Source organism: Corylus avellana, chromosome ca4 (genome assembly GCF_901000735.1).
Source record: "Corylus avellana chromosome ca4, CavTom2PMs-1.0".
In the NCBI taxonomy this organism is placed as follows: Eukaryota; Viridiplantae; Streptophyta; class Magnoliopsida; order Fagales; family Betulaceae; genus Corylus; species Corylus avellana.
In genome coordinates this window covers 26,376,405-26,390,927 of record NC_081544.1, presented here as the reverse complement: position 1 = coordinate 26,390,927, position 14,523 = coordinate 26,376,405, and the positions used below count along the sequence as shown (strand labels likewise).

Sequence of the window (14,523 nt, the reverse complement as noted above, 5' to 3'; positions counted from 1 at the left end):
TTTTCCCCTCTCCCTCCCTCCCTCTCTCTCTCTCTCTCTCTCTCTCTCTGGCGATGGCAAAGAAGAACTAGCAACCAGAAAATCCCTTCGGCGAAGATGAGCTCGTCCCCCTGTCACCGTCATCAACCAATCTCCAGTTTTTCCCGGTAGGCTTTTTGGTGACAAATAGTTGCTAATACCTCACAATTCGTTTCTGGATTCAAAACTAAAACTTATGAGTGGAAGGTGAACCCTTTAGGGATGGAATCACCTTTGGTGTTGATGCCTCAAAACCCTATAGTCCAGCTTCCTGCATTTTGGTGACCAAAGCCTATATAGTCCAGCTTCCTGCTTTTTGGTGACCGAAACCCTATATTAGTTCATATGGTTGGCTCGTCGTCACTGAAATTTGGAGATTTTGACCAATGTAGCTCGTCGCCTTCATGGTCTTTTGTAACTTTTTGGTGGACGTTGGGCTGATTCTCGAAAGCCGAAAAGATTAATTCAATATAGAGATATGCTATAGTGCAATAAAAAGACAATTTTTTGCCCATAAAAGTCCTAGGTGGCAAGAGGTCATAGGCCCATTAGTGGGTAAGGACACATCAACTACGGATGAGACCTATGGTCTCTTGCCCCTTAAGACTTTTATGGGCAAAAAATAATCTTTTTTTATTGCACTAAAGCATTTCTCATTAATATATTAATGTAGGAGCAAAACCACCCTATGGCTTGGCGCCCCAAGCCATAAGGTGGTCCCAAAAAAATAATTTTTTTTTTCAAAATTAGACATTTAAAAATTAAAATTTGCCCCCCCAAGAATTTTTTTAAAAATTTTGACATCCCAAACTAAAAGTTCTAGTTCTGCCCTATATTAAGGCATGAATTTGAATCTCATAATAAGAATCCAAGCCATAAGGTGGTCCCAAAAAACATAATTTTTTTTTTTTTTTCAAAACTACATTTAAAAATTTAAATTCCCACCCTAATAAGAAAGCACTTTCGCCTCTCAAATCCAGCTTCTAGCTTATGCATTAAGGCATGGATTTGAATCTCATAATAAGAATCTTCATTAGTGATTGCTGATTAGTGTAAAAAAAATTAATATCCTAGTGGGGTTGGGTTAAACTATATATATGTAATTCAGTTGGACTTGAGAAAGCACCTACAGCTCTCGGCCCTTCCTGCACGGCTACCGGTGCATAAGTGCTACTATGCCTAAATAAATAGTCCCAGCTGGTCTCTCCGACCTCCCATATTTAATTAAAAAAAGAAAAAAAGGGAGGGGAGAGCATTTCAATTGGTTATTAAATATAATTGGATAGTATAATTAAGTTTGTCGTCCGCTGTGGACCTTCAGTTCCTTTCCCTAAATGAATTAATAAATTTGCTCGAATACATGCAGATTTTACAGCGTACGTAGACGACCAACCAATCATCTTGATTAATTGTTTCAAAAAAAAAAAAAAAAAAAAAATCATCTTGATTAATGCATGAGCTTGCTTTCATAGGTTTCCATGGCACAACCCACAAGTTCATCGTTGCCATATATAGCTGACCTGCCAACAGAGGGCGGCGCGAGCCATTAATTGTTACAGCAAATCTTTTTTAATTTGGAGGTTGTTGGCCGCGTTGCAGACGCCGGGGCCGGGGGGGCCGCTAGCCATTAATAATTGTTACTGGAAATTTGTTTAATTTTTTGGAGGTTGTCTTGACTCTTGTTGTAGGCGACTAGCTGTTGGTCCCATGGAAGCATCAAGTATGCATTAACTGTATGTTGTTTTATCAAAAAAATAATAAAAAACTGTATGTTGTTGATTTCTATTTCGATGCCTCTAAATATGAATCAAAGATACTTTTAGGATGCGACCAAAAGGAAAGATATGTAAGGATAAAACTGAACTTCCTTTGGAATTGCGTGACTCACCTACTACTATTAATTAAAATGTCATTTTAAAGGCACCATCTTTCAATTTTTTTTTTTTGTAATGTCAAACTATTTTGTCCAAATTCAATGCTTCTTACTTAAGAAAGTGAAATTCTCAAAATACCATGCATTTCGAAGAAAAAAAAAATTTTGGTCCAATTTTCAATTTTGGGCTTATTTTGCATATATATATTAAAAAAGTGGTTTTTAAAAACCCACTAACCGATAACTACTTAGCCATTTTTACTAACCGCTTTTAAAAAGGGTTAACGGTTAGTACGGTTAATAAAAACCGCATGAGCACCCCCTAAATTTTAGGGATTTGGTAGTTACAAAAGAGATTCTCAAGTTGAATTTGGTAGGTTACAAATTTGTGACCCGTGGTCCAAAATTCACTATAAATACGATCGTTTAGTCATATGAAAAGATACATACAAGCATGTAGTTTCTTTTGTCTCCAACAAATTTCTCTTGTGCAATTTTTCACAAGGGTGTTTATTGTTATTCTATAAAGTGCTATTATAGTCTCCAAGAGATAGCTCAATCGACTGGAGACCACACCGTATGAAGCGGAAGTTACTAGTTCGAATCCCCCTTTCCCTCTTGTGTGGACATGTCAAAAAAAAAGAAAAAAAGAAAGTGCTATTATAGAGCAACATTTTGAGCTTTATTGTATCCTTAAAAAACTATTTTGTCAAATCCCTTAGCAATAAAAAATTAATGGGACAAAATACGTTCTAAAGATATTGTCATTATATATTTCCACCACCGTTGTGTCTACAAAACCCACATGAAAAAATAGCATTTTTCTAATGGAAAGAGACATATTACTCTAGTATCTATCGTATCATTTTTAGCCTATAAAAATTGTAGGTAGCAAGACGTCACATGCTCTATCAGTGGGTGGAACTACAACAACTACAAATAAGGCCTTTGATTTCTTGCCATTTTAAACTTTTATAGTTAAAAAATAATCTTTTTATTTGACGATAGCGTTTCTCATATACATTTCTATCCAGAAGCAAACACGCCATGGACTTATACAGCATATCTTAACAGAAACGATAACGTGTGGCCTTAGATAAAATCACATTTCAATAAACCTTATTTTTTTTTTTTTTGGTTCCGCAAACCTTATTTAGGTTATCAAGTAAGTTGACTGCTCTTGAGGAGAATAAGTAGAGAGGGCATTCTCTTTCTTTTATTTCTTTCTATTTAATTCTCAGTCTCTTTGTATCCCACACTTGTGCTGCATTATCTCCATTCACTGCAATATCTCCATTTACCCCCCGGTTGTTTGTTGAGGAAATCTTGCCGCTTATTCGTTTTTCTTTTCATTTTTATTTTTATTTTTTTTAAAAAAATTCCATTTCTTGGTGTTTGGTTCTTGGAGGACTTGCAATTTGAAGTGTTGAGGTAAGTTTGAAGTCTCTCTCTCTCTCTCTGGTTTGAACTCTCTGTCTTATTATCCAAATTATTAAAAGAAAATCTTTGTTGTCTAAGAGATTGTTTGAGTGACATATTACTTCCATTTCGTGTGATAAGTTTTATTTTTCATTTCCCCTGTTGGGTAAGAGATTTTACTGTGAATATTCATATGTCTTTTGTTGGGTTTGATTTTTGTGTGGAATTTGAGTCAATGCAGAGAAAGATAAGGTGCGGACAATGTCGAAGATGAGAGTGGCAGTCATTGGTTCTGGGATTAGCGGGCTGGTCTCGGCGTATGTTCTGGCAAAAGCTGGGGTGGATGTGGTGCTGTACGAGAAGGAAGACTACTTGGGCGGCCATGCCAGGACCGTCAACTTTGACGGCGTTGATCTAGACCTTGGTTTCATGGTGTTCAATCGTGTAAGTTGCCCCTTCTTCCCACCATGATGGTAGTTCAGTAAACTAAAAAATATTTTACATTGATTTCATAAGCTTCCATTCCATTCGAAGCCCACATTTACAATAAAAATAGCAATTTTGTGTTTTTTAATTTATATAAAGGGTTTGCAAGTTGTGGCAACCAATGTCAATGAATGAAGCAGAGTGTTGTCTTTTTCCCATTGGACCAACTTGCTAAGAATATCTCTTTCCGTGGTTGGTTGAAATTTTTTAAGTAGAAACATCATGTGGACCAGAATTAAGGAGATTGTCTTCAATAGATAACGTGAGTGGCGGTGGGATGAACCTGGCCGGGGCCAGAGGCATGGGTTGTTTCTCAGACCCCATTGCAACCTTTTTGTTTCCCGGAAGGTATACCATACCGAAACGTGTGATGGGCCCGAAAGAAGAACGAAAAAGCTATGACCTGTAAAAGCTTAGTACGGATAAACTTCTGTCCATGAAAAAAAGAAGAAAAAATTAGAAAAAAAGAAAAAGCTGAGGTAGTGAAGGTTTTTCAGTTTCACCCACTTGGTGTAGTTTTTCAATGCATAATATTACTGATGAGGTTGATAACAGGGGAGGGTCTATAATATTGTTTCAATTTTATCAATATGTGTAATATTAGCAGTTATTTAGTGTTAATAAATTTGTGGTGGATATTTCCGAAGAAAGAATAGCATCTTTGTGTTGCTGAGAGAGAGGACATATTTTGCGTGTAAAGCATATTAATTTGATAATTTTAACCTTTTCGTAACAGAGAGAATTACAGAAAATCTGTACTAGGAGTAGGAGTGTTTTCTAAGAGCTAGCACAGGGTGGTTGGTGATAGCACTGAGTTTGGTAAAGTTCATGTATAAATTTTGGATTTGAGTGGGAATTTTCTTATTGTTTGTGTTAAGATAGAACCTATTTTAGCAATTGAAGCATGTTGCTAAAATCTGGAAGTTGGATTAAAGTATCCGGTCTGACAGTACGAGAATGAAAATTTTGTTGTTGTTAAATAAGCCATATGTCTACAAATTCAAACAAATATTAACTTTTGGCAGCTAGATAGTGGAAAGAGATATTAAAAGGCTACACGTGTTGCCAAAATCATGGACTAGTATCATGCTTAAGAGTTTATAAACCATAGTTGTTCAAATTATTGATGTGGTTTATGGCTAATGAGGGATCGAGTTGATTTTTGTTAGGTTTTGTGTTGGTAGATTCGGTGTCAAAATTAGTATGGTTGTAAGTCATATTTAGGGCGATAAGTTGGTTATGGAATTAGAATCAAAATTGTATTGAAATTCTCAAGTCCAGAGGCTGCCGGTTTAAGTCCGATTGATAGATGATCTAACGCGGGTGCATTGAATTCAAAGAACAGAGTTACGAAGAGTTGCAGTCGATAGGTGATTGATAGCCACTTGAATGAGGACTTAAAGAAGATCAAAAGTTGAGCTCCCGACAGGATTGGTTACAAAGTAGTCGATACATGTTTGAACACAATGTTTTCATAAGCTTTTTCAAAGGAGCCAAAAAAGAGCCTCGGTCACTATCTGGTTGATACATGTTCAAACGGAGATGTTTCACAATGAGCCATAGACACATCCAGTCGATGCCCGGTCATAATAAGTTTGAACGAAGCATTCATTGAAGCTGATCTGAGACACTCGGTCGAACTCCGGTGGCAGTTTGTTCGAGCGTTGTCGCTTAGAAAATTGTGAAATCCTATCATGCATCCAAATGCGTTATTAAGCCGTTCGAAGTTGAGGTCTGAGACAATGTATTTTGCAAACCAACTTCTATCAAAACCTTAGGTTTTCTCAAGGCCTATATAATGACTTATATGCACAATTTCATAGAGTAGAGAGCCTATTGTTTTGTGTGCTAAGAGAGAACTTAGTTCTTTGTGCTTTCAAGTTCATCTCTCTTAGAGTTTTGTTAAACCACACTGAAACTCTCAAAAAAACTTCTGTCACCGGAGTTCTAGGATTGTAAGAGGATGCTCGATAGAAGAATTGCCCAAAGCTTCTAGAGCTATTGCGGTAGAAGCAAATGAGTCGTTTGCTTGGTACAAATGATGTATCCGTTACAAATGTTTTGTATATGTGTCCTACTTGTAATTGAATTCTTTTATAGTGGATGATTTTTCTGGGTTTGGTTGCTCCGGAGTGGTTTGACATTTGAAGAGTTCTTTAAAGGGTTTCCACTTCGTCACCAAATACTTGTGTTTATTGATTTACGACTTTTATTATATTTGATAATTGTTTGCGTGGTGATTAAATTTTTAAATTTGTGGTATTGGCTTGAAAACACATATTCACCCCCCTCTAGGTGTTGTTTCGGGTCATTTGGGATTTTTCAGTTTTCATGCATACAATTCTTAATTGTAAAAGAAGACACAGTTTGTCTAGTTTCTAAGTAGATTACACAATTGATGTGCGGTCCAAAACACTTCAATTGTGTCAAGTAGGAAAACAGGTATATGATGATTTCTTGTGAAGAGCATTATGGAACATCAACATCCATGCAAAGCAAGTCTTTGTGTTTTTCTCTATTGGGAAGAACAGTACAGAAGAAGTTGTACTCGCTTTGTGAAATTAACATGCCCTACAAAATCAACTATGATAGAATCGTGTGGCATAATATTTTTTGTTTACTAAAGTCAATTAGAACCTGTATGCAATAACTAAAACTTTCTGTTAATTTTGCCAAAGTACCTAACTTTGTAGCATTGAGGTGTTTGCAATTCCTTATAACGTTAAAAGGTTGCATTTGCTGCCTATGTTCCTATGGCTTTCCCACCTCATCTCGGTTTATAAATAAGAGTGTTCTTGCAGGCCTCTTTATGCTGTATATTTGGTTGACTCTTCTTCCTCCCCTTAAATGGGATCAATTCCATCACTTGTTTAATGAGAGAGAAGTAGCCATTTCTCCCAGAAGACAATTTTATTTCTTTCTTAAAATTTCCCCCCCTTTTCTTCCGCCAAAAAGACAATAAAATTTTTCATTATGCTGGATTTGTTCTGTATTGAGGCAATATTGGGAAATTGAGCAGGTTACATATCCAAATATGATGGAGTTCTTTGAGAGTCTTGGAGTTGACATGGAAGCATCGGATATGTCATTTTCAGTGAGCTTAGACAAAGGCCAAGGTTATGAATGGGGGAGCCGAAATGGTTTGTCGAGTTTATTTGCACAGAAGACGAATGTGTTAAATCCGTCATTTTTGCAAATGCTTAGGGAAATCATAAAGTTCAAGCGTGATGTCCTAAGGCAAGCCATTCTCTTTCAGACTTGAGATATGATTTTTTCTTGTTGAAGAAGAAAAATATATGACAGCACTTTCAAGAATGTCTTGAGAGAAAGAAACGAAGATAGGGATAAAGCTGATTCTTTATATATTTATTGCAGTTATCTTGATGTGCTTGAGAACAACCCAGACATTGATCGCAATGAGACCTTGGGACAGTTCATCGAGTCACGGGGTTACTCTGAATTGTTCACGAAAGCTTATCTTGTGAGACTTCTATTCCACTGTACTCTGTTACATCCTTAAGCCTTTTCAGTTAAATCTATAGATCATTATTTGTTACTTGATGTCAATGAAAATGTTGCATTTTTATAGGTACCAGTATGTGGCTCAATTTGGTCCTGCCCTTCAGAAGGAGTTATGAGCTTTTCAGCTTTCTCTGTTCTTTCATTTTGCCGAAATCATCATCTACTTCAGGTATAAATTCTTTTTTCAGGAAAATTTGCAGGTTTGGGTATGGATGTGTGCGTGTGTGTATGTATTGTATAAACTAGAGGTATTTGTGTTGTCTCTGTTTTCTTGTTGCGTAAATTAGTGGTTGGTAGGGTTATTTTCTGCATTTCCTTTCCAATGTATCAGCTACTGGAGTCCTCCATGTTGATTTTGGTTGTTTCTCGGTTTAATGCTCTGTGCAGCTCCTTGGCCGCCCACAGTGGCTTACTGTCAGATGGCGTTCACATTGTTATGTGAAGAAGGTGCTAATTTGTGGTCTTTGGAAGAAATGGAATTGCCTAGTATATGATTAAATGTTGTTTGAAATTGATTTTTGGTTTTAATAAAAATTCAGGTCAGAGAAGTTCTGGAGAGCAACGGTTGTCAGATTAGAACTCAAACTGAGGTACATTCAGTTTCAACAAATGATGAGGGTGAGCAGTTATTTTCATATCGTCACTAACTTCTTTTTCACTTTTATTACATTTGTACTTCAAATGATCATGGAGTAAATGTTTTTACTAATAATTAGTGACAACTTTTTTTATTCATATTCATTTGGTTAAGATTTCTTTATATATTTAGTCATTCATCTCAATGGGGAAAGAAACTCAGTAGAAACTTAAATATGAAAACACATGGAAAATTGATTGAAACTTTATACAATTCAAAAATTCAAAACATTGAATAAATTTAGGAGGTCCTAAGGGAAGCATATTCCAAAGTTGTTTCTGCATGCCTCATAGAGATTGCAAGCTCAAATCAAATGTGACCAATACATCGGCTGGAGTTAACATATCTTTGGACTAGGGTTGGTAGTTAGTTCCCTTCAGACTAGAGTAAAATCCAGAATCATTGGATATGACTCATATGAGTTAATAGATTTTGGCTCCAGTCGAGCGGTATAGAAAGAAAATAGCTTAAATAATTTGTTTCCATGAACTACATATTTTCTCTATTGGAATCATGGTCCTTTTCTAATAACGAACTTTAGAGGACAATTCACAGGTTGCATTGTAATGGATGGAGATGGTTCAGAAGAAATGTACAATGGTTGTATATTGGCTGTCCACGCCCCTGATGCTTTGAGAATATTAGGAGACCAAGCAACATTTGATGAAATGAGAGTACTTGGTGCTTTTCAATATGTCTACAGGTACATTCACTCATCTCTCTAATCATCTGTAAAGTTTAATGCCCAAAAACCAAGTTAAAATGCAGAATCGTTCTTTCACTTTCCATTGGCAGTGATATTTTCCTTCATCGTGACAAAAGTTTAATGCCCAAAAATCAAGCAGCATGGAGTGCATGGAATTTTCTTGGAAGTACAGACAGTAAAGTATGTTTGACATACTGGCTCAATGTGCTTCAGGTTAGTAACAGCTTTCATTTGTGAAAAATTATTAGTGTCAATTTCTGCATGTTGATCCTACTGGGGTTGGATTTCTGCTTCACATGCCTTGAGCACATTAGAAATACATAGAGCTGCAACTTATTTCCTTGTGGGTCATACTAAGGGGTTAAGGCAGTTTGGGATTCTCCACAATAAGAAAATGATAATGAAAATTTCATTGCACGGCAAAGTCAAGAATGGAATACAAAAGAGAGATAATTCTTTAAAAACACTTTTTCTAGAAATTAGATGACCTAGAGCATACAATTGTTGAGACTCAATCATTAAGAACCCCCAATGGCAAGAGCTACTTTCTATTTTATGTACATATTGGTATAAGAATCCACTGTCATCAGGGGATAATATTACTTTTTTCCACATTAAAACAGTACTCCTCAGTCGGATGGGATATCCAAATTCATGGTAGGCTGGCAAATAAGAAGATATACTTTCAGAGAGTGAAAGGAAAGCCAATATATTACAATAAGTGTATTACTTTATCACTGCAAGTAATAAGCCAAAGAAATGAAACTTCTACAGCATTGCCAAATTGGGCTGTCTCCAAAAGAATTAGTTTCTCAGTTGAAGTTTAATGCCCTAATTATATACCCTGGAATATTTGAGCTTGCAGAATATTGGTGAAACGAGACTACCTTTTCTTGTGACTCTCAACCCAGATCATACACCAAAACATTTCTTACTCAAGTGGTCAACTGCTCATCCAGTCCCATCCGTTGCTGCATCAAAAGCTTCGCTTGAGCTTGATCATATCCAAGGGAAGAGAGGAATTTGGTTTTGTGGGGCATACCAGGGTGAGTTTTCATGATATAGAAAAAAGACACATATATAGGCTCTGAAGTAACATATTGTTTAAGAGTTGACCTTTTTCATATGTTTTAGAAATTTGGTTTAGCTTCACTCTTTTCCGATCATCTGAGTAATTGTGCTACATTTTTCAGGTTATGGCTTCCATGAGGATGGATTAAAGGTAATGACTATTGTCGATAATTACATTTTTCTACCGTCTCTATACTTTTCTTTCACGAATTATATAGTTGTCAGAATGCATCTTACAAGGTATTCTTCTTGGCAGGCTGGCATGGCTGCTGCACATAGTATGCTCGGAAAAAGTTGTGCTCTTTTGAGCGACCCGAAACACATGGTACCTTCTTTCATAGAAACTGGAGCGCGCCTTGTTGTCACTAGATTCCTAGGATGTTATATATCTGCCGGAAGTTTAATGTAAGTTTACTACTCATAACGATAATTAGAGATCCTTTTAAGATTGTTCTGGCAGTTGTTTTGTCCTTGCAAGTGATATAGAGGCCTTCTTCTAGGCTTGTAAGATTTTTCTATGGGTTAAATACTCCAGACCCCTCTGGGGTTTACCAATTTTATTTTTCTTCATGCTTTCATATTTATCATTAGCCAAAGACAAATGTCAGCCGATCGATAGTTGATTTAACTGGTCTGATTTACGACATCGGCACTCCATAATTTTTTTTTAAATTAAAATGTATTTTCTCTAAAAAAAAAAAAAGAAAAAAGAAAAAAAGAGAAAAAAAAAAAAAAGTAGGAAAAGAAAGATTCTGCAGTGGCTCTACTTCACCCTCTCTTACATTTAGTGGCTCTACACTGGGAGCCCAAGGTAGCTAAACCACTCCCCATGGAGGTTCTCAGGGCCGTGTCCACCTTGACAAGCTGCTCTCATTTTGCACTCTAAAGACTCCACCTAAGTGGCTTCTAGAGCCACCCCCATATCTATGGGGGTGTAATAAACCACCCTAACACCTCAGGTTCCGGTGGCCTCACGCACCCCCAATCTTTTTTTTTTTATTTTTATTTTTTTATTTTTTATTTTAGAAAATACATTTTTTAATTTTTTTTTTTTTAAAAAAATTTAAGTATGTGCCACGTGTCAACATGTGATTGGTCTACGTGGAATTTCATTAAGTCAACTAACGGTCAACTGACGGATGACTAACTTGGTCTATTATCAAAACCACAGGGACCTCCTATGATAAAAATGAAACCCCAGGGGAGAAAAAATAAAGTTGTGAAACCCCAGGGACTAATTTAGTATTTAACCCTTCTTCTATATGTACGCCGAATATCATTCAATGTTAAATAGCATGTACCCTCTGTGATCTGGGTTCCAGATTTCTGTCTCCTGGTCTTAGCACTCATCTGTCTCCACAACATATTGTTCTGTTATTTTTTATGCAAAATAACATTTAAATTTCATGGAGATTTGATCCACCGCATTGGATTGCAGTCTACTTGAGGATGGCGGCACGATATTTACCTTTGAAGGAACCAAGAAAAAATGTCATCTGAAAACTGTTTTGAGAGTTCATAGTCCCCAGTTTTACTGGAAGGTATGTGCTCCCAATTTATATTGATATTTTTCATAACAATCACATGCCAAATTGTGTGATGCAAAATACAAAATGATTTTGTTATATTGCAGAATATTCTCACCACCACTGACAAGCACTATATTGCTTTGATCAGATAATGACACAGGCTGATTTAGGCCTTGCAGATGCATATATAAATGGAGATTTTTCTTTCGTTGATAAAAAAGAAGGTCTTTTAAATTTTTTTATGGTAAGATCAATTAATCTGAGTCTGCTCCTTTTCTCCGGAAGCGAATATGAGGTATTTATTAATCAGATATTGTTGCTCATTTATTTCACAGATTCTTATTGCCAGCAGAGATGCAAGTTCGTCTATCTCAAAATTGAATAAGAAAAGGTAGATTGTGACTGGTAGACTGACTGGAATCATGGATTCTAAAATTATTCATACTAATCTCCTCAATTGCATTACATTAAGCATTAATCTTTGTTGTCTTTAGGGGCTGGTGGACGCCATTGCTATTTACAGCTGGTATAACATCAGCAAAATATTTTTTTCAGCATGTTTCAAGGAAAAATACTCTTACACAAGCTCGCAGGAACATCTCTCGTCATTATGACCTGGTATAAGATTATGACCTGTAAATTTCATATCTTGATGTCTTTCAATAAGTCTTGGAGCACTGCTGATAGCCTTAGTAAATATAACTGTGTAAACATGTGTTTTTGGATTAACTTACCCATATGATGTGTTGTGAACATGTGTTTTTTGCATGAATAGTTTTGAAGTATGTAAAATCTATATATGCTTTCATGAAAGCATGGGTGAGAAGGCAGTTTGGTTCAACTTGGAATATTAGAAAATAAGGGAGGATTCACAAAAGAAAGAAAAGAGAAATATAGCTTGAGTTAGTCAGGAATTATCTTAAAAAGTTCTTAAATGGTGGTCTTTCGGCTTTATTATTTCAAGCTTTTCCTGCATTGTAAAAAGTTCATATAGGTTATTGGGAACAAGTATTTTTAGAAACTTTTATCAATTTTAGTTCACAGGAAGATGTAAATTAGGGTTTTCTCTTTATCAGTTAGCATTTATAACATCAATCGTGCAAGAGATTCTATTCTCTTTAGTTTCCCTTATTGTAAGTAGCCTGCCTACCCCATGAATTTGTAAAAGGTGATTGTGTTAAATGAGTTAAAATGTGTTCAGTTCGAGTTTGGATGTTTTCTTTTTTACTGGATTTTAGTTTCCTCTTTTAACAGGCAGAAGCTTATGAATTCTCTTTGTTATGTTGCTAGAGTAATGACCTTTTTGCTCTGTTCTTGGATGAAACAATGACATACTCCTGTGCTGTATTCAAGGTCAGGATCAAAGCCATTCAATGATTTATGATCAAGCAAGCATAATTTTCTCTACGTATTCCATTTCTTTAACTTATATTTATTTGTGTTAAAACATTTAATAGAAGGAAGATGAAGACTTAAAGGTTGCACAACTGAGAAAGATTTCTCTTTTGATTGAAAAGGTAAGACTCGTTCAATTGGAGTCATCAAAATTTGAAATGTTCTTGGTGTAATGTAAGAGTTGTCCAATTCATTTCTCTTCGATTAATTCAGGCAAGAATTGATAAAAATCATGAAGTTCTTGAGATTGGGTGTGGTTGGGGAAGCTTAGCTATTGAAGTTGTCAAACGAACTGGATGCAAGTACACTGGCATCACTCTGTCTGAGGAGCAATTGAAATTTGCGGAAATGAATGTGAAAGAAGCTGGCCTTCAGGTATTGACATGTTGAAATCAGAGAATGAGAGTTTGACATGTGTTAAGCCATATGTTTTCTATTATGCAGGGTTCCTAGAGAATGAGAGTTTGACTCTCTGGTTCTTCTCTTGTCATAGAATATCTGATTGAATCTGGCATCTCTTATCATACACTTTTCTTCACAAGTCACTTTGAATTTAATTTTAATCAACTCTATTACCAGGACCACATTAAATTTCTTCTTTGCGACTACCGCCAATTGCTTAATACCCGCAAATATGACAGAATCATATCTTGGTAAGTTCCTTTGACACTGAATTCGTATCTGACATAACTTCCTCAGCAAAGAACATGATCTTGGATAGCATTTTTTCAGTGAGATGCTAGAAGCTGTTGGCCATGAATTCATGGAAGCATTTTTTGCTTGCTGTGAATCGGTATTAGCAGAAGATGGGCTTCTTGTTCTGCAGGTAATGATAGGATGGAAACAAAAGAACTTGCGTCCTCTCTCATTCCCCTGTTTGATTATATTTTCATGATTACAAAATGCCTTGTTGGTCTCTATATCGCTTTTACGAGTTTAATTTAAATACATTGCTAACCATTATAGGTGGTTGATCTTGTTTTAGTTCATATCAATACCAGATGAACGTTATGATGAGTACAGGCAAAGTTCAGATTTCATAAAGGAATATATATTTCCTGGTGGATGCCTTCCTTCATTAAGTAGAGTAACATCAGCCATGGCCGCTGCATCCAGACTCTGGTACAAGTTTATTTTGTAGAGTTATTTTTTGTTTAATATTTATTTCTCTGCATAATTAACAGAAATTTGGTAACTGTAGTGTGGAGGACCTAGAGAACATAGGGATTCATTACTACCAAACACTCAGATACTGGAGAAAGAATTTTCTTGAGAAGCAGAGGTAAGTGGTCTAAACTTTGTAGAAAAAGAAAATTGTTCTAGCATCTGAAGTCCTTGTAGTTTTGAGTTTTTGGACCTTGCTATTCATGTCCGACCAAAAGAAAAGAGTTTTTGGAACATATATTTTCACACTTTAACTTCCATTGCTAGGAAGATCACATGTTTGCTGCATTGGAGTGGCTAAAAATGATGAAAGGGATAAGATTGTCATTGGACTCTGGTTTAAGTGTAGCAAGTTGGCATATTTATTTTATTTCATGTTGTTCTTTAAGCCATTATGCTGGAAATCTATTATTATGTCCAATGATATTACATGAAGACTATAAACAACTTTTGTATTTTGATATTGTGGCATTAATTTTTGTGTTTTCAGCAAAATCCTCACTCTCGGGTTTAGTGAAAAATTCATTCGGACATGGGAATATTACTTTGATTATTCTGCGGCTGGTTTTAAGACGCATACACTTGGAAATTATCAGGTATACTTAATGAACAACTGATATTTGGCCATGTCCCTTGTTAAATACTTTAGAAAGTATATATTGAATAATCTTTTAAGAAAACATCAACTTGTGTAAAATACTAA

General features: G+C 35.8%; 2 protein-coding genes across 4 annotated transcripts in view; one reads left to right on the top strand and one right to left on the bottom strand.

The window, feature by feature from the left end:
* LOC132178508 (uncharacterized) overlaps positions 1–14,523 on the bottom strand; it is a 70,181-nt gene that overhangs the window by 41,029 nt on the left and 14,629 nt on the right. The gene's annotated exons all lie outside the window — the stretch shown is intronic.
* LOC132178507 (uncharacterized) overlaps positions 3,056–14,523 on the top strand; it is a 13,528-nt gene continuing 2,060 nt past the window's right edge. The window contains exons 1-23 of one of the 3 annotated variants that reach the window (XR_009439824.1): positions 3,057–3,322; positions 3,552–3,754; positions 6,816–7,033; positions 7,172–7,277; positions 7,386–7,487; positions 7,706–7,765; positions 7,858–7,936; positions 8,511–8,658; positions 8,751–8,874; positions 9,527–9,707; positions 9,855–9,883; positions 9,989–10,137; positions 11,171–11,273; positions 11,410–11,505; positions 11,597–11,652; positions 11,756–11,879; positions 12,552–12,614; positions 12,719–12,778; positions 12,870–13,031; positions 13,236–13,309; positions 13,389–13,482; positions 13,658–13,778; positions 13,858–13,938. Coding sequence is in view for 2 of the 3 variants with exons in the window: in XM_059590939.1 (XP_059446922.1) it covers positions 3,572–3,754; positions 6,816–7,033; positions 7,172–7,277; positions 7,386–7,487; positions 7,706–7,765; positions 7,858–7,936; positions 8,511–8,658; positions 8,751–8,874; positions 9,527–9,707; positions 9,855–9,883; positions 9,989–10,137; positions 11,171–11,273; positions 11,410–11,505; positions 11,597–11,652; positions 11,756–11,879; positions 12,552–12,614; positions 12,719–12,778; positions 12,870–13,031; positions 13,236–13,309; positions 13,389–13,482; positions 13,642–13,778; positions 13,858–13,938 (2,429 nt within the window). In the remaining variant the exon portion in view is untranslated. Of the gene's footprint in view, positions 3,323–3,551; positions 3,755–6,815; positions 7,034–7,171; positions 7,278–7,385; positions 7,488–7,705; positions 7,766–7,857; positions 7,937–8,510; positions 8,659–8,750; positions 8,875–9,526; positions 9,708–9,854; positions 9,884–9,988; positions 10,138–11,170; positions 11,274–11,409; positions 11,506–11,596; positions 11,653–11,755; positions 11,880–12,551; positions 12,615–12,718; positions 12,779–12,869; positions 13,032–13,235; positions 13,310–13,388; positions 13,483–13,622; positions 13,779–13,857; positions 13,939–14,523 lie in introns of those variants that run through there. The other 2 variants (XM_059590939.1, XM_059590938.1) reach the window with 2 other exon arrangements.